This window comes from Macrobrachium rosenbergii, chromosome 55, assembly GCF_040412425.1.
Source record: "Macrobrachium rosenbergii isolate ZJJX-2024 chromosome 55, ASM4041242v1, whole genome shotgun sequence".
NCBI lineage: Eukaryota > Metazoa > Arthropoda > Malacostraca > Decapoda > Palaemonidae > Macrobrachium > Macrobrachium rosenbergii.
Window position 1 is genome coordinate 14,728,022 of NC_089795.1, and position 19,193 is coordinate 14,747,214.

Below are 19,193 nucleotides of genomic sequence, written 5' to 3' on the forward strand. Positions count from 1 at the left end.
CCAGTAATTGGGCTTTTTAATCAATCTACAGAAATCGCACGTAGTCCTGACTCAGTCGATTATCTATTTAGGGATGAGGATCAACTCCTTAGTTTTTGGGCTTTTCCATCCCCCCAGAAGAGTCGAATCCTGTCTTCGGACAGTCTGAAGCTTTCTTTCCCCTGTCATGCTCGGCCAACAAATGGATGAGTCTGCTGGGCACACAAAGGTCCATCAAGAAGTTCGTACCTTTAGGAAGACTCCACACAAGAGTACTTCAGTTCTTCCTAAAGGCCAGTAGGTACAGGAAAACTGCCAGACTGGTTCGTTTTCCCATCACGCTCAAAGTCAGGGAGGACCTTCAGTGGTGGCTTTTAGAAGAAAAGTTTTTAGTAGGAAAATCACTACTTCCTCCGAACCCCAGCCAGACGTTATACTCAGACATATCGGATCTGGGTTGGGGAGCTCTCCTAGACAACATAGAAGTTTCCGGGATATGGTCCCAGGAGGAGAGAGAACTTCATATTAATGTGAAAGAACTGAAGGCAATACATTTGGGCCTACGGTCATTTGCAGTAGTGACCTTCAACAGGACAGTAGAGGTCCATTCGGACAACACGACCACTCTGTCTTGCATCAGAAACCAGGGAGGTACTCACTCCTTCTCCCTTTACGAGGCAGCCAAGGATCTCCTTCTCTGGGGGTGAGAGAATTGCACCAGAATTGTGACTCGTTTCATCCAGGGCAAGATGAATGTTCTTGCGGACAAACTAAGTTGCTGCAGACAGGTTCTATCTACGGAGTGGACCGAACTATGGAAACGGTGGGGAAAGCCATCGATAGACCTGTTAGCAACGTCAAGGAACCATCTCCTTCCCTTGTATTGTTCTCCAGCCCCAGACCCTCTGGCATGGGCAACAGATGCCATGCTCCAGGACTTGTCAAACCTGTATGTATACGCCTTCCCACCATTCAGCATGGTCAGGGAAGTCGTAAACTAATTTTGTTCTCACAGCAGTACGTCAGTGACACTTGTAGCTCCATTCTGGCCGCAGAAGGAGTGGTTCCAAGACCTGCTCAGGCTGTTGGTGGACTTCCCAAGACTTCTGCCTCAGAGACCAAGTCTACTCAGACAGCCACACTTCCACCGATTCCACCAAGGCTTATCCGCTCTCCCTGTGACAGGCTTCAGACTCAGGAAATTTGTCAGGGCGAAGGGCTTTTCAAGACCAGCTGCAGAGGCGATTGCAAAGTGTAGACACCAGTCTTTGTCTAGGCCCTACCAGGCAAAGTTGGCAGTCTTCCACAGCTGGTGTCGAAGACATAACATCTCTTACTGAAACCTCTCTATCATAGATTGCAGATTTTCTGCTCTTCCTGAAGTCTTCTCGAGGCTTAGCTACGTCGACCACTAGAGGTTACAGAGCCATGCTAAGTTCTGTCTTTAGGCATAGAGGCTTGGATCTGTCAGCAAGTCAAGACATTAGTGACCTAATTAAGTCCTTTGATACGTCAAGGCAAGAGGAGACAGTTCCAGTCTCCTGGAACCTGGACGTTGTTCTTAAATGGCTCTCAGGCCCTCCTTTTGAGCCCCTTCACTCCATCTCTTTAAAAGATTTAACAAGAAAAACCCTTCTTCTTATTGCTTTGGCTATGGCCAAGAGAATCAGTGAACTGCAGGCCTTAGATAAGAGAGTCGGATTTTCGCAGGGAAATGCAGTCTGCTCTTTCATACTCGTGTTTTTGGCCAAGAACGAATCCCCTTTCAAGCCCTGGCCCGTTCTTTCACCATCAAGAACCTGACAGATATCCTTGGCCCAGAGGACCAAGAGACATTATCTTGAGAGGATCAGAGGTCCCTCTAATAACCTCTGGTGTTCAGTCAAGAATCCCTCCCAACCGTTGGCTTTCAAGTGTAACTTATCGCTATCCACAATTCATCAGTCCACCTTTTGGAGGTGTCAATCAGTGTTCACCACCGCTATCGGTGGCTGGCATGGTATTGGGGGACGAAGTGTAGGAGGTATGCCTTCTATTGTCTATCTCCTTGCCTTGATACAGGTTGTCAAGTTTTGGGGAGCCTTGGGGTACTGTGTACCTGGAGTACCCACCAGTCTGTTTTTAATGGATGGGTAGTGGTTATTTTATTTCATGTGCAGGTAACAAAGTTGTCTGGTGTGTGTTTCGTGGTACTACGCCACTTTATCAGCCTTTGGAGTACTCCTTTGCTGCAAAGTTCGCCATGCCACTACAGGTTGAGATGAGCACCAAACAGAGGCAGTATCTTCCTGCTGTAGCTCTCTCACCACGTAAGGTTACAACAAGCATTTCACCAATGCTAGCTACTTTTCTATTTCAAACTCATTTCCATTACTAGGTATTTTTGAGTAGTATATGTCCTCTTATCCCACCTCCTGTCAATGTGGGATTCAACAGTGTAATTACTTGGTAAGTCACTTTTATAAAAATGCCATTTTTATAATAAAATAAAGTTTTATACATACTTACCAAGTAATTACATGATTGGAGCCCTCCCTCCTCCCCTCTCATGGACTTGAAGCGCTAACGAATTGAGCTCTCCAACTGTGTTGTGCCTAGTCTTCCCTAAAAGTGAGTGGGGCTAGTGATCTACACTAAAGCAATGGAAGCACTACCCACTAAGTTCAAATTTTTAAGTATGGTATCCCAAATTCAAGTTTGTCCTTCTAACAAACACACTTGTCAAAAGTAAATAATTAATCTGTTATTGTCTTAAATATGCAAAGATGAGTATTCTTTTCAAAACTTCACAGGAAAGAAGCAGGCCATATCAGATAAAACCTAAATATGATCCAGAATCTACACTGAGTAGGAAGAATGACTTAGTAAATATAACTGAATGCAGTAAAATTCTAAATAAACACCAGTTATGATATTCCAGATGTCCCTTGCTTTGGGAGTGGCTTGAAAATGACAGGCAGCATTTAAAAATAAATTAATATTGTAGCCAAGGCTGGAAAACCGTTATGTAAAAGTGAGCATTGCAAAAATTATGATCGTAATTATTACTTACAGTTAACACTACTGTCCATGGAGCGTACTTGGTCAAAAGAGGGTGACAGTTAACACTACTGTCCATGGAGCGTACTTGGTCAAAAGAGGGTGTCAGGAGGGTGAGCAGTGATGCCATAGGTACTTTCCTCATTATGCGAATTAACAATTACAGACTTCCTTGTGATTCTTTGAAAGAAAACTTTATTTATAGGAATGTCCTTGTGATTCTTTAAAAGAAAACTTTATTTATAGGAATGTATTGAATTATAATTCATGGCAATATTGCAATTAGTTATTGATAAAAACAGCATATGACAATATTAAGGCAATGTGACAATGCTTTCCTCGCGTGTTGCCAAATCTGCATTTACCCAAGGGGATGGTGAGGAGAAAACGATTCAAGGTTTGAGTCAGAAACTGAGGGTCAATTTTTTTTTTTTTTTTTTTTTTTTTTTTTTTTTTTTTTTTTTTTTTCAGGGCTTCACCTATTTGCGGATTTCTCATTGGAACATATATACACATTATTTGTGGAAAATTCACCTATTTGCAGCATTTTTCAAAGAGAAATATTCACAAATTATTGTATTTTTGTATCATTTTTGTGACTAAATGCACTTTTTGTGATAAAATTATTAAAATATTCAGGTACAGGCAGTCCTTGGTTATTGGTGGGGTTCCGTTCTGGGGGTGTGATGATAACTGAAAATCGCCACTAATTGAAAATCGGCGATTTCTGGCGCTTTTTCAGCGATTTTTGGGCTTATCAAAGCCAAAAAGTGCCCATTTTTGGTTATTGGCGCCTCTGTTAGGTATGTATTGGCGCCAATACCGAATTGTCGGCGCCAATAAGCAGAAATTGGCGATTTTCGGCACTGAAATTTGCCGATTTTCATCACTAGACAAGCCCCATAAAACCAGGGACTGCCTGTATAAGCATTTTTAGAGGATTTTTTGGTGTTTGAACTACAGTATGAAAATAGGCAGTTATAAGTGTCTTTAGAGGGGTTTTAAGTATTCGTGAATTTTGGCCATTTGCGGAGGTTAGTGGTATACATCCTCCACGAATACGGGGGGTCAGCTGTACTTTACAGTCGAGCAGTCATGATGAGCCTTGGCAGTATAGTGTGTAAAATATAAAAGCCAAAAAACTGTATTTCTAAAAAGAATTATCAGCGAGCCTTACAGTTAGTGAATTTGATGTACAGCCTGTAATCTATAAAAAATAGTCCAAAATTAATTTACATGACTTACTATTTTTATCCCTTAAGGAGGAGAGGGAGAGAGTGACAGTGAGAATGAGAGTGAGTTCATGAACTCTTGTTTTTAACCCTTAATGGACAGGCATCATCATATGAGTACCTATAACAGGTTTTGAGTGATGGACGGGTTAACTCATATGAGTATTAGTATTAAGCGCCATTCGGTTTGGATGAATTTAGCGGGAAAATGTTCGTATCACTTCAGTGGCCCATAAATGACTTACGGCAACTGTAATAGCTCAGCACGGGAGAGACATCGATCAGTATACCTTAAGATTTCAGAGGAAGATGTACTGTACTGCCTCTCTGCAGCTCCAGGACATCATTTTATTTATTTGCTCATAAATATGCCCAGGGATTGGTTGGTTTTAGTTCTTATCTTTTATGATAGTATGTCAGCTGTAATTGTAATTTTGCAAAGAAAAGTGCAAAGAACTATTAGAAAAAACATGTATACCTCACAAAAGTTACTGCATCTTCCCTTCTTAGTAAATCTCATAATTTTACAAAAAATATGCTCAGAATTTGTTATTGATTTTAGTTCTTATCTGCTATGATATTGTGTGAGCTGTAATTATAATTTTACAAAATACAATAAAATAAATTATCAGAAAAACATGCATAACTTGGTAAAATTAGCATATTTTTATGAGTGTCTTGTTAAAGAAGCCCCACATAGGGTTGTGAATAGTCACTTTAAACTTCCTGTAGAAGGTAGGGAAAACTTTGTAGAATTTTTTTTTCTTACACCATGCACATTTGCATATCTTCCTCTTTCCGTTGATGTGCTTTTTTTTTTTTTCTTAATTGGCCAACCTTGAAGTTTGCCCGGTCCAGGATGTGCTTGATATATATTGTTTAGCCCATCCCTTAAGGGATGAGAAAGGAAAATCAGGAAATACCACAGCATATCATAACAGGTTACGGTTGAAGGAAAGGGTATCCACAATCTAGGAGTTTTCTTCGAGAAACTGAAACACGTCAACAGTGTAAGGAGACTGGGGCCCCATTTTTGACTGACCTCTGTGGATCACTTACACCGTAGAAGTGTGTGTTAAAAAGTTCACAAAGAACTAAGGTACAATAAACTAGAATTAATGTACAAGAACTAATGTATAACAAAATAATTAGTAAACCACCAATAATGAGGCTTGTTTTTCTTGAGGAAAAAGCAGTTTCACATACTAACTTGATTTGTAAATGAAATAAAAAATATATCAAATGTAAATACAACAAGAAATAAATTTATGCTGATCAGGTAAGGAAATCAGAAAACGTAGTAAGCAAATCATAAGTTGAAAGAAACTGAATAAAAGCTAACTTTTAAGTTACTACCAAGCATATTTTTTGCTATTTAGGTAGCACCTACATTAATAAACAACTTATCAACATGAAATTATAGGAATGTAGTACATGCAATACTCACAGCATCTATTCATATCTGATCTTTTTGACAGCCTAAGCATAAAGCATAAGAAAGTAAATAATAATAATGAAAGAATAAGCATAATATATAGAAATAATGGCTGAAAACCTGAAAGTGTCTGTGGACTATTAGAATACTCAGTGAATTCATATACTGACACTCGGAGAATGATTCTGACTACTGCTGGAGACCTTAATACTAATATACATTGTACTTGTTGACTGTCATTCAATTTACATATTTCAATGAAGGACAGCATCCAGGACTATATATGGCATACATTAATGGCTAATTTTAAGTAATATACTTGGTGTGAAACAACTTGATTGTACTTGCTTGCTTTACGTGGATCAAAAGCATTTTTTGGTTAATCATGTTATTCTTTTGTTTCAGATTCTAGATATTCAGACTCCCTCCAGTACCAATATTATCTTGGCAATGAATCAGTTGGAAATGGAACATATGCAGGTATGTAAAGTTAATTAACATATTCAAAATGAAACAGACTTTTCTGTAACAGAATTCTCAAAGATTGTTGAGATGGGTTATAAATAGATGAGAATTACCTTTAAATAGTTTTGTAAATGCTGTATGGGTTAAAGTTTATCTATTTTGGTGTGCCCAACAATGGCAAATGTACAACTGCAGAAATAATTTTCAGGGCCAGCCTAGTGTATAAGGACTGAATTCCAGAAACAAAGCCTTATTCACTCCACTTAAGTTAAATAGCAGCATGAACTTCAGTGAAAAACAAAATTAAATACATTACTTGAAGATATATCTGTTATTTTTATGCTGTAGTCATATAGTCGAGGGGCACTTGAGTGGTGGAATCTTTTTTCCCCTTGTTTGGAATTAAATGTCTTTCAATACTCTTTTGGCCTAGTAGGTATAGATATCCCTCTTCATCGAAGTTTACTGATCTGTGAAATAGGATGAGGTTTCATAGCATAGAATGGGATTTGTATTTGTAGCTAATGGTGGGGGCTATGGTGAAATTGTCAACTACCAGATGATGTTATAACCTGAGTGATATCATCATACCTGCACTTATTGATATTTCAAGGGTGGGGATGTCCACTAGAACTGGCCCATGGATTCCAGGTGTGGGCCAAGTCTAGGGGTATGAGTCAGCATTCTGTTTAGTTTGCCTGCCAAGATGATTAGAGTGGGGATGATTGTGTTCAGGGAGTGATGGGTTTTATGTACGCTTGAGACACCTGATAATGTTAGTGCTATCGCATGGGATTAAGTAGGGAGTAGACATTTAAGAGTCTATTTTCACCAGTGCCATTAGTGGGGGAATGAACTTTATGAAAGGCTAATAGTTCTTGAAGATTTTCAGGGTTTTAATTTTTTGTTTTCTTTAGAAGTATCATAACAAAGTTATGATACTTCTAAAGTTATGATAACTTTCATGATGGCATTCAACATGAATTTTATTTATATTGCACTTCTTATTTAGTAGGGTAGGCATATTACAATTTTATTTTACTCAAATACTTTGGAGTTACAGTACCCAGGATTTTACTTCCATTTAAATTTACTGATGCCAAGGTATCATCTAAAATCTCAACCATGTTGAGATTTTATATGATACCTTGGCATCAGTAAATTTAAATGGAAGTAAAATCCCGGGTAGTGTAACTCCAAAGTATTTGAGTAAAATAAAATTGTAATATGCCTACCCTACTAAATAAGAAGTGCAATATAAATAAAATTCATGTTGAATGCCATCATGAAAGTATTTTAATGGTATTTAAAACACATAATGTAGAAAATTTTAGAAATGCAGATTGACTTCAGAAAAGACAGTGAGAAATTGGGGCATGGTTGTCTGGTAAAAACTACAAAGCTTTTTATTGAAGTTTGGAAGTTTCTAGCACTGTATTTTGAGATTAACATAGTGCTTTATGATACAAAACCAAGAAATTTAGATACTTATTGTCAGGCTGACCTATATGAAAGAATAGCCAAGCCTTCAGTGTAGCTTGTAGCAACAGCAAGAGGGGAAAACAATAATTTCTTTGTAGTAAATATCAACTAAGGAAGGTGAACACTGTATGTTTTGGAGACAGTTTTTGAGTTGGTCATACTAAATTAAGGATAGTTATACATGCTTAGCTGCAGTAAGTTAAATGATAGATATTGGCAGACAACAAACCCCATATGAATTTTATATACACAAGAGGGGTGATTTTTAAACTAAGATTTGTTTGAGTTTACCAAGGAGAAAAGTTTGGACATGTACCCAGAACATATGGATAGTGCATAAGGTTTTTAGAATAACAGTGATGATCATACTTTAAAGGATCTTGATCTGTCATACCATTTTTATATCCCAAGCAAGAGAATTCTAGTTTGTCAGTTCAACCGGAAACCTCTGCAATGCAAAGGTTGTTTCAAATTTGGACATTCTTCCTGGTTATATAAAAAAGATGTGATTCATATGCATTGCACCAGAACATGGAGTTTGCACATTAATATATTTAGCAACACCAGTTGCTAAATACATTAATTATATCTTAAAACATAAACCAAATGATGAAAAGTGCCTACCATACCAATTAGCTGAAGTACCAGTAGCTAGAGGTCCAGGAAGTGAAACTGAAGATTATACTGAGGTCTTGCAAACCAAGCCTACTACCCACCTTGGAAAAATATACCTTCACGTAGGTCTTAAATTATAGAATAAGTGCCTCTTCCCCCAAGATGTGTAGCCCTAAGTTGCTATCTCAAGTAGCAGTTTTGCCAGGTGTGGGGAAAAATCCCCCGATTGGAAAGCTATTAAATGCATATGTCATATAAAAGGTGCATAGTAGTAATAGCTCTTCATCCTTTAATTAGGAAATAGTGAGACCTCCATCTTTTTCATTTCCCCATACAAGAAATGTTAGAATTCCCACATCATATAGGTATGCTGGGAAGAATGTAAGACCCAAAATATCTAGGTCTTTACTCTTTAAGAAATCATCAGGAAGTTTTGAAATTGTACTGCCCTTCAAGCACTTTAGAAAATATACAGTTAGTTCCTTATACTTTGCCTTTCTGACACATGATGAAAACTGCCTTTCTGACACATGATGAGGTTCTACTACTTGGAGATATGAACAGCAGATGTTTTAAGTAGTTGCAAAGGGGTACATTAAACCTTGAGCTATCCAGATTTCCTTTTGCATGTTAGTGATCCCTGTCTGCTGGGCACATAAGACTTAGCCATTGGTGCATATCCTTCACTACTTCATATTTCAGTTTCTTCCTTCAGAGTTGCTGATCTAAAAGGTTTTAGCATATTAACTGAATTATTGAATATTGTTAAAACCACTTAATTTTCTAACGGAGGCAAGGAAGTCGGGAATTCTTTATCTGATTTGTGACGTACTTGTTGAAGGCCATTGATGTTACATGCAAGACTTTTCACCTTTCACTTGGTTGACCCCCATAGGTGGTTAGTGCTGTCAGTGTACCTCATGCGTTGCACTGTAGACATTGCTTAAGGTTCTTTGCAGCACACCTTTAGCCCCTAGCTGCAACCAAGGTTCTTTGCAGCACACCTTTAGCCCCTAGCAGCAACCCCTTTCATTCCTTTTACGTTACCTCCTTTCATACTCTCTTTTTTTTTATCTTACTGGGTAGATTACAGTTTCGTATGCTGGGCCGCCTAACTCATTCTGCGGTGCCGAGATCCCTCCGCCAAGGTAAGTAGTTCCACCTAAACAGCTGACGACCAACGACCCGAAATGCCCCACGACCTTCCTCAGTCTCTCCCGGGTTCAAGAGTTGCTAACATGGCTACTTTCGTGTCTTTCGTGTCGTATCCAGTGATCCTTATGGATTTAGGTGTTTTGTGTCACGAAGAGCGTTCATTGCTGGTTTACCTAATGAAAAGTGGCCTACTTGGCGATTTCAGCGTCGTCCCTTGCCCCTTTAAAGCTTTCCTCGAATTAATTAAACGTGCATATCCCTTAAATAAGCCCGTTTCAACACCCGCCAAAATGCGGTCTAATGTCGCCGATTCCGTCTTCGAATGAGGTACGTGCAATTTCGAAAAGTTATAGATTTACTAATTTCATGGCCCTTCTGGGGGTCCGGGGCGGCAAAGCCCCCCCGGCCAGGTAAGGGCACGCCGTCCTATGTTGGGTTAGGTCGGTTTCGTTAGTTTCGTGGCGACCTAGGTCGGCGGGGGTCCAGGGGCAAAGCCCCCGGCCAGGTAAGGGCACGCCGCCCCTAGGTTCGGTTAGGTCGGTTTTCGGGTTGCGTCGCCATCTTTTTGTATCCGTCCGCCGATTCTCTAGCGGTACCCACTGCCACCTGGTGGTGGGTCTCGCCAGGAAATCGGCAGACGAAACCCACAGCATACGAAACTGTAACCGCTCCATCTTACTTTCTACCCTTCACTAGCAATTGTTTTATAGTGCAACTGTGAGGTTTTCCTCCTGTTACACCTTTAAATCCTTTTACTCACATTTCTTTTTACAGCACTGAATGACCTCATAGGTCGTAGCAAGTGACCTTTGGCCCAAATTTTATATTGCATTCACTTGGTTGGTATGGTCCTGGAGGAAGGACGAGTAGAGTGTTCCCTGTTTGTCAACATCAGCAGAAGTTTTTAACCTTCTGCTGTGTGAAGCCTCTTTAACCCAAGTTCCTTTCAGGAATTAGATCCCAAAAGATCTTTCTATACTTCAAGCAACCAAGAGACTTCTCAGACCTACTGTCCTATTTTTCATGACAAGAGTGAAGCCTTCTTGGATGGAGATTAGTCAGCCAGTATATTTCTTCTCCTTCTTTCCCTTTAAGTGGGGCTTACAGCTTGTATCCCTCTCTGGATCAGGTAGGCTGATCTTGCTGTACTTGGTGTTACTGTTAGAAAGTGTGATATGAAAGGTCGTGGTGAGAGTGGTCTTTTTGCTTTGTAATGTGGTGTGATGAAAACACAAGTAAAAGATAAATATTAAAATGTAATCACTGTACTCTTCATGATGTGCTTTCACAAAACTCATGGAAATTGTTTGGCAGAGGTTCTGTTTACACTCTTCTTCTGTCTTCACCTTGGATATGGCTTCTCAATCTCAGCTGTTGTTAAAAATGAATTCCTCCAAGTGAAGCTCTGGGTTCTTCTTTTCTTTGTTAGATGATGGAAGTGTGAGATATGCTGCCTTCTGTAATCTGTCTGTCTTCTGTCTGTGTGCCTTCTCCTTAGCCGCTCTATACAATTACCTTCAACACTCACTCAAACATTCAAGCTTACTCTGAATGATAGCCACAATTCCAAGTGTGAGTTGTGAAGTCTTTGACTTACTGGTATTCACACACAAGTGGTGATTTTGTTCAATTCTGCATCCAGTGCAAGATCTGAGTTTTCCCCTTGCCAATGCATGCCAGTTTGCTGCCTAGAGAAATGTGTATTTAATAGTAACTTTTCAAACACAGTTCATATGAGTTGATGCTTTTGCCAGAGAAACTCATGAAAATGGGATCTGCTTTAACACATATTTTCATAAGTTAAATTGAAAAACATCCAGCTGTTTTGGAAAGGGACTTATCCAAATACAAGGACAAATCAATAAGGAAAAGAAACTAAGAAGAATTATAGTTTTTTGTAATTCCAGAGAACCAGAAAACAAAAAGTATTTAGGTCATATTCGGAAAATTTTAATGAATTTCGAAAGTTACAATTATTATAATCATTCATCATACCATTCAAGTCCATGCTGCTTCCTTGGCATCCATGTTGACACATGAGTGAATTAATTGTAGTGTTGGTTGCCTAGTTTGAACAGTACATTTAGGTCCTTTATCTCCTTCAGAGTGTCAGCAACTAATTGTGACTTCCTCTTAAGTTGCTAATTAGTCTATATTAAATTACTGAATTTGTAATGACACAAATATTTAATTTAGTTGAAGCAGTATTTCATAGGGGCTCGAGGCGTATGCTTTCATCTGCTTGAGCTGCCTGAACTGTTTCTCATGCAAGTGAATTACTGTGTCAGGGATTTATGTAATATGCATAAATAGTTTAAGAAATGAATTATGCTGTAGTAATTTAGATTCTATGTTGAAAGAGAGGACTGAAAAATCAATATAAGACAAACCAAGGTTATGGTGACTGCAAAGGAAGCAGAGGAGATATCGGGAAAATGGCCATGTGATGCTGTGGGCAAGGTGTAGGGGTGAATGCAATGCTTTGTATTGAATGTAACAAACTGGGTCACAGTAGATGCTTGAGATTGCAAATTTAATTGGAGTAAGAATTTTTCAGTGTCCTGACTGCCCACAGTAACAGTTGAAGAGATAGAGGAAGAGGATCATCTCAGGGTTAAGGACAGACTTTGGAAAGGTAGACCATTCCTGATACCCTGATAAAATACTGAATTTTGAAGCTGGTACTATTGAGATAGCACTAAGGACAAGATTAGCAATAGCCTAGATGAAGTCTGAAGAGATTGTTGGACTTAGGCACTTGCAAAACCAATTTTACACACAAAACAAAGCCTTCACAACTAGTAAATACCTCTGTGCCACAGGGGTACTGTCACTTTTCTAAAAAAAAAAAAAAATTAAGAAAATTGTAAAGAAGTGTAATTACAAAATGATGTTCATTCAAGGAGGGCACTGGAAAGATCAGATTGGAATTGAAGTAACTTGAGGCATTGTCTAGAAACTGGAAAATCCAAAGCTCAAAGATTAAGAAGGTCCTGGCATGTAACAGTAAGAGAATACAAGCAGTTGGAACAGTAGTAGGTTTGGAGGTAGTAGCAAAATGGTGGGCAGTGGACAGGTGTTATGAACCAAAACTCGGTTCATCAGGTTCTGTCATCAATTACAGAGAAATGGACTGGAAAGACTGGCAAAAGCCGAGACAACAACTGGGAAAGGGGAACAACAAAACATGGAAAAATAACCTTAATACTAGTTTATTACAATAAGTTATATACATATTTACAAGTGAGTCAAGTCTGGCATAAATCAATAAATATACAACATCACACAATCAAAGAGTCAGTCATAAATAAAGATGTAGCAAAATTAGTTACTTGAAAATAAAACATTACTGCCCAAGCAAAACTATCAAATCATCAAATCAAAGTAAAACTCATGCTACATCTAGAAAACCAACATTACAGACAGCATAAATATTACAAGTAGCATCAATCAACAAGTAATGGTATAACCAAAAATACCCAGATATCTAAGAATTCAATAAAGCAGCATAAATAATAATCCAAAGTATTATAAATACCAATTCATTCATAACAAACAGTTCATAAATATCTGTGATAATAATTCACAATCCTCTTACAGTGCAAAATTGAACATCTACCCAGAGATGTCAAGACTACTAACAAGGGTCACAGAGGATGACCATCAAACTACTGCTGTGAAGCCATCAAAACCGCCCCATGATGGCAAACAGGAACATCTCCACGAAACACAGACGTTCACAGCAGAGTCAATGCGACAGCCAAACTGCTGTCCCAGAGGAATGCCTCCTTTCCACTGATGACTAGGGTTAGTCATCAACTCATCCTCGAACTTGAACGAAGTTCACATCCTCAAATACCGTAGGGGCCAACAGGTAACAACTACCTGCTGTTACACACCTCCATGCTGCTATGCTGTCTGGACCCTGACTCGATGATTACTCAAACTTGACTGTCGCTACCAAAGCGAAGGCAACAGACGTAAGCTCTGTATACAAAAAATAAGCACCACCGGGAAAAGGAGTGCACTCTCAACAAGGGAACAATCGTTCCACAGACAAAACGAGCACTAAGCCTCACACAGGCCAAGATCACAGAGATGGGACTTAGTCTAATAAGCTGTTTGAAGTTAAATATACAACTGTTATTAATGTTTAACTCCCATGCCCTTGTCATGGATAAGGGCTGGTTTGTATGGTATGACATATGGTTCTGTAACTGTTTTTACATGATACAACTGGCTTAATGGTTATAACTAATATAGTATGAATTTATTTCACAGAAATTTATTGTTGACTCTCAAGTATCATCATACTGTACTTAGAGTGTTATGTCCATTCAAGTGTTAATTATTACTTACACTTAACACAAAAATAATTATTTCTTATAGGTGACACCAAGTTCTTGTGGTGCCATCACTGTAGTTACATTACAGAAACTTGTGCAGGAGTTGGTTATAAGATGTTTTTCAGATTACCATTTCATTTGATATGATATTGAAGAATTGTTTAGACTACAGGAATCTCAATACTTAGTAGTCATTTTTTCCATTCCAGATAGCTAGTGAATTAGAGCAAGAGAAAAGTCGAACAGCTTATCTTTTAGAGGCAAATAAGGATTTATCCAAGAAACTACAAGATATCAAAATGTAGGTTTTAGGTTGTTTGGTAACAGGAAAAAATGGTTTTTTATCAGTTCTGAAATTTTGTATTAATTGACAGAAAAGGTTATTGTAGAGTAAATTGAAACAAGGTATTAGAAAAAAGGGAGTGATGTTTTATGGTTCGTTTATTATGGTAATAATGCTTAATTTCTATGTATACAGACGCTCCTCTGCTTACAAACAAGGTATGTTCCGAACGGCTGTTTGTGTCTTGATTTGTTCATAAGTCCAACTTGATGTGCTCCAAGTCAATATGTACAGTACTATCTATGTTTTTTCATATTAAAACACAATAGTAGTACTGTACTGTATTGTATAGAGTATTTTATTAATATGAATGATATATAAAATCTAAATACAATAAATACATCAAGCAAAATATGATAATACTGTATTACAGTAAAGTACAGTTTTAATTTGCAATCAAGGTTGTTCATATATCTGAAAGTTCGTGAGTTGAAAGTTTGTAAGTAGAGGAGTGTCTGTATTGTACAGTACATATTATTACTTAAATGAACAATGAAACACTCACTGTGGTGCACACTGCCAGTATTGCCTAATGCAGTTCATTTTGTGCAGTACTCCCATTTGCTCTTGGTTCTAGCTTTTGGCATGACTTGCTAACTCTTGTATATTAGTTCAACTGCTGGGCTTTCCTGTTGTTGCACATGTAAATCTTTTTTTTTATTTAATTTACTTTCCATTCTCTTTATCTTCTTGTCTTAAAGTCCCTCCTTGTTGTACCAACCACTTGATATGTGAACTTGTGAATCTTCAGTATGATTCCTTATAATAATAGCATGAGAACAGTACACCTCAAAGGTCAGCTTTAGTGGTCCACATGAGTGACATATGGGTACAACTCCCAGCATTGTCTCTTTGCCCATCTATGTAATAAGGTGGGGGATGATTGTATTCTGATAATAGTCTCAATCCAAAGTTTCATAAGATTTTGGAAGGTTACCATTTTCTTTCCGTGCCTGAAGCCTGGAAAAAATAATTTTTTAGCATCCAGTTACCAGCTAATTGCACAGACTTGTTGGTTGTGCAAATTAATGGAAAAGATGTTAATGCAAGACTGGTACAATAGTGAACAATAGTATTTCTCACCTTCTCAGTGTGGATTTTACAGGATGAATTCTACAGCAGGTAATTCATTGAGGCATGAGATTTTTTCCTGCAGAGCATTTGGTAACTGTGTTTTATACAGAGAAAGCATATGATGCAGTACGGAGACATGGAATTTATCAGGAAGAAATACCTGTGTGAAATAACTTATTTGATAAAATATCTAAGGAATGTGTTCCTTGGCGTAGTTTTCTTATGTTACACTTTTTAGTGTAGTGCCTGTCACCCCTGGTTAAGCTTAAAGTACTCTTATTTTTAGATGACTCATCAGTATCATTTGCCATTTCCTGAACCCCTGAAGCACAAAAGAAACTCATAATAGCAATAAAGAAAGAGGTAAGTTGGGCTGAGATGTGAGGTTTCAAAATTTATGTGAGCAAGACTGCAGACCTTTACCTGTGTTTTTGTAGAATTACATGTGTTAGCAAAATACTAACTAGGTTTAATTTTTGACATTAAACTTTATGAGGTTCAAGCATATCAAAAGTAGCCTTCTAGAAGTTTTGCATATCCTCAGAGTCCCACACTAATTTGGGAACTGACAGGCATAAAGAGTTATTTTTCAACTATATAAAAGTAATTGCTTCAAAGCTTTTGTATGGATATGAAATATAAAATATAGAAACTGCAAACTCACTTGTATTTCAAACTAATAACAAGGAAATCTGATTCAGATAATAGTATTATGAAGCTCACCCAAAATGTTGTAAGCCATATGGTTTGAAAGCAAGAAAAAAGTATTACAAATTTAAATTTTTTTAGGAGTGAAGTTTTTCCCTTTACTGTACCAAGAACTTTTTGGAAAGTGTCAGAATTCTTATTTTGTAGATGTTTTAATAGTGATAAAAAGGAATGTGATTGAAGAGGAGTTCCATTCAACTTTTATGGAACAAGCTGCAGAGCTTAAAGGTAAAGAGGTCTTCCTTAGAGTTTTTATAGTAACAATTTCGTCTTTACTGTGAACTCAAAATTTAGTTTATAGCAAGAAGTTTGATTGCCAAAGTTGACTTTCTCTAGAAACTTCTATATTTAATACAGAATTGTATGAAATTTTGTGAGCAACTAAGAAAATAACTACTACAAAGAAAGTTAATTTCTCTATATTTTTTAGATAACAAAAAGTATTTGACTTCAGCTTAGTTAATCCCTTGGTTTTAAGAATTTTAGAGTGGTTCTTCATTATAAAAAGTAGAAAAATATAAGTAGGTTTTTGAGGTTTAGGCACATGTGGTTGAGCTTGAAAATGAAGAAGTAAGTAGCAGCTGAATTACTCCTGAAAAGATATCCTCTTCATGTGGAATGATGATTTTTAACCTGGCATGAGAAGGTTGATTTGCAGTGAATATCAACAGCATTAGAAAGCTACAAACTTTAGTAGGATGGTACAGTATACTGGTATATCTTCTTTGAGGTATGAAAGTATACCCTGAAGATGGGAGATGGCATCATGTAGATTGTATGTAGTGTATATGGTACTTGATAGCAAACAAGATTTCAGGGCATATAAGACCCCCCCCTACCCCACCTGTTTTAGTAGGGAATATTATGTAAGCAACTTAATGTTGAAATACAGTGGTGCCTCGGTTGACAAACAGTCCTGCTCATGAACAAATCGGGTTACAAGGTTACAAACCAGATGTTCGAAAATTTTTTGTTCAGTTCTCGAACTTTGCTTCGGGCTACGAACACATAAACATCCCCCAAAAGGGTCCATTGAAAGTGCCCTAATTTTTTTAGTGGCGGATGGAGCATAATCATAAGTTTAGCGGTCGATGAAATGCAGAGAGAGAGATACTATTACCCCTGTTAGGTCGTTAGACCAATATATCGATTTGCAAAAGTTGAATAATAGTTGTATTGAGAATAAGATGAAAATTGTAATGAAACTGATGTTTTACTGTATCTAATCATATTGCATATATTATTGTCATATTATGTATTAAAATATGAACAGAGTGATCATGTGCCATCTGCATTCTGGTTTGTTTACATTCCTAAAATCATCAGCTGATTGCATTTTACCAACATCATCACCTTCTTTAGTTACCGAATGAAACATAATTCAGAAACATAAATGATCAAATCTGGGTTTAAAAATTGCAGCTACTTTATTTATAAACGCTGTAAATTAAATGAAGTACATGTGTGATTTTGTCAGTTTCAGGCATTGCTTTTGCCTCCAAATCATTTTGGAGTCTGCTCATTTTTCATTTCTTTAGCCACAGCTATAATACCTGCTGCTTGAAGTTAGTGGCATACTTCTTAACCCTTGAATGCCGACTGAACGTATCATACATCGACTAAAATTGTCTGTTGGGTGCCGAGTGGACGTACCGTACGTCGACTACAAAAAATTTCAACCTTCGGTCAACTTTGACTCGACCGAAATGGTAGAAAAACGCAATTGTAAGCTAAAACTCTTACATTCTTGTAATATTCAATCATTTACCTTTATTTTGCAATAAATTGGAAGTCTCTAGCACAATATTTCGATTTATGGTGAATTTTTGAAAAAACTTTTCCTTACTTCATCACAGTAACTCGGCCAAAAATTTCAGAAATTCTTTCGTCATTTTGTCGTAATGTTTGCACCGGTTTATATTAGTCGTTACATAAAGTTTTATATATGGAAATGTGTGCAATTTCATGTAGAATACAACAGAAAATAACTCATGGTTGTAGCTTCTATCAGTTTTGAAATATTTCCATATAAATCACGATAAGTGCCAAAATTTCAACCTTCGGTCAACGTTAACTCGACCGAAATGGTCGAAAAACGCAATTGTAAGCTAAAACTCTTACATTCTAGTAATATTCAATCATGTACCTTCATTTTGCAACAAACGGGAAGTCTCTAGCACAATATTTCGATTTATGGTGAATTTTTGAAAAAAAAACTTTTTTTACGTTCACGTGTTACGAATTCATGCATCATTTTGTGATAATATTTTCTCTGTGTTGCTTTGATCGTTTTACAATTTGTTATATACCAAAATCATTGCAATTTAGTGTACAATACAAAGAAAAAAAATAACTCATTAGCTTTAACCGTTTTGCTCACAGCACGATTTGTATATGAAATTTGTTTTTTTGCTGTCATATATTTCAATATTTATATACGATAATGATATTTTTTCATTTCTGATGGTTGCATACTAAACTTCAGGCAATGACAAAAAAGGAGCCAAAATGAACTCTTAATCTTAAAAACTAAGCGTGCTGTGATTTTTGAAAAAAATTTTTTCGCTTGGCGCTAACTCCCAAATGCGCTGCATATCGACGAGACACTTTTTTGTAAATAGAGGCTCGGCGTTAGAGGGATAAGAGGTCGAATTTCTAAATTTCCCCACGAGAGAATTTTCATCATTAGTTGTTGAATAAGTGGTAAAAATTTGAAGTAAATCCCTTCAGTCATAAGGTAGCCGTAAGTAATTACTCTATAATGGGGTCTTATGGTATCAGCACTCCCCTTATGGTTCTTTGCAGCGTCCTTTTGGCCCGTAGCTGCAACCGTATTTTCATTCTTTTTGCTGTACCTCTGTTCGTATTCTCGTTTTTCCATCTTACTTTCCACCTTCTAACAAATGATTAATAGTGCAACTGCGAGGTTTTCCTCCTGTTACACCTTTAAAACCATTTTATTTTCAATTTTTCTTACCTGCATATTTCTTCAAAGTTGACGAAACAGTCATCCAGCGTCTCTTCCATAGTCAGCCGCTTACGAGTCTGTTATTTCAAAGTGAATTAGATTAATGTAATTATATCTCTCAGAAAGGCGTAATGGAGATGAAATGGTAGCTTATTACTTTAATGATGAAAGTTAGCTACAAACTCAAGTACAATTTACGATTACAGTTACTACTTTGAAATCACTCTTGCTAGACAGTTCAGTTAAGTCTGTTTGGGACCACGAAAGCAAGGGGAAGCTGCATCTTCTCTTATGGGTTGACTGAGACTCGAATGCTCTTCTGGCTTTTGGCTTCTCTGGAACCCCTCGTTTT

General features: G+C 37.4%; 1 protein-coding gene and 1 long non-coding RNA gene across 5 annotated transcripts in view; one reads left to right on the forward strand and one right to left on the reverse strand.

The window, feature by feature from the left end:
- LOC136835137 (HAUS augmin-like complex subunit 1) overlaps positions 1–19,193 on the forward strand; it is a 217,145-nt gene that overhangs the window by 155,671 nt on the left and 42,281 nt on the right. For all 4 annotated transcript variants that reach the window (XM_067098340.1, XM_067098337.1, XM_067098338.1 and 1 more), the window contains 2 exons: positions 6,091–6,165; positions 13,958–14,049. In XM_067098340.1, the coding sequence (XP_066954441.1) occupies positions 6,091–6,165; positions 13,958–14,049 (167 nt within the window). The remainder of the gene's footprint in view (positions 1–6,090; positions 6,166–13,957; positions 14,050–19,193) is intronic.
- Positions 1–19,193, reverse strand: part of LOC136835139 (uncharacterized) — a 32,826-nt gene that overhangs the window by 9,890 nt on the left and 3,743 nt on the right. The gene's annotated exons all lie outside the window — the stretch shown is intronic.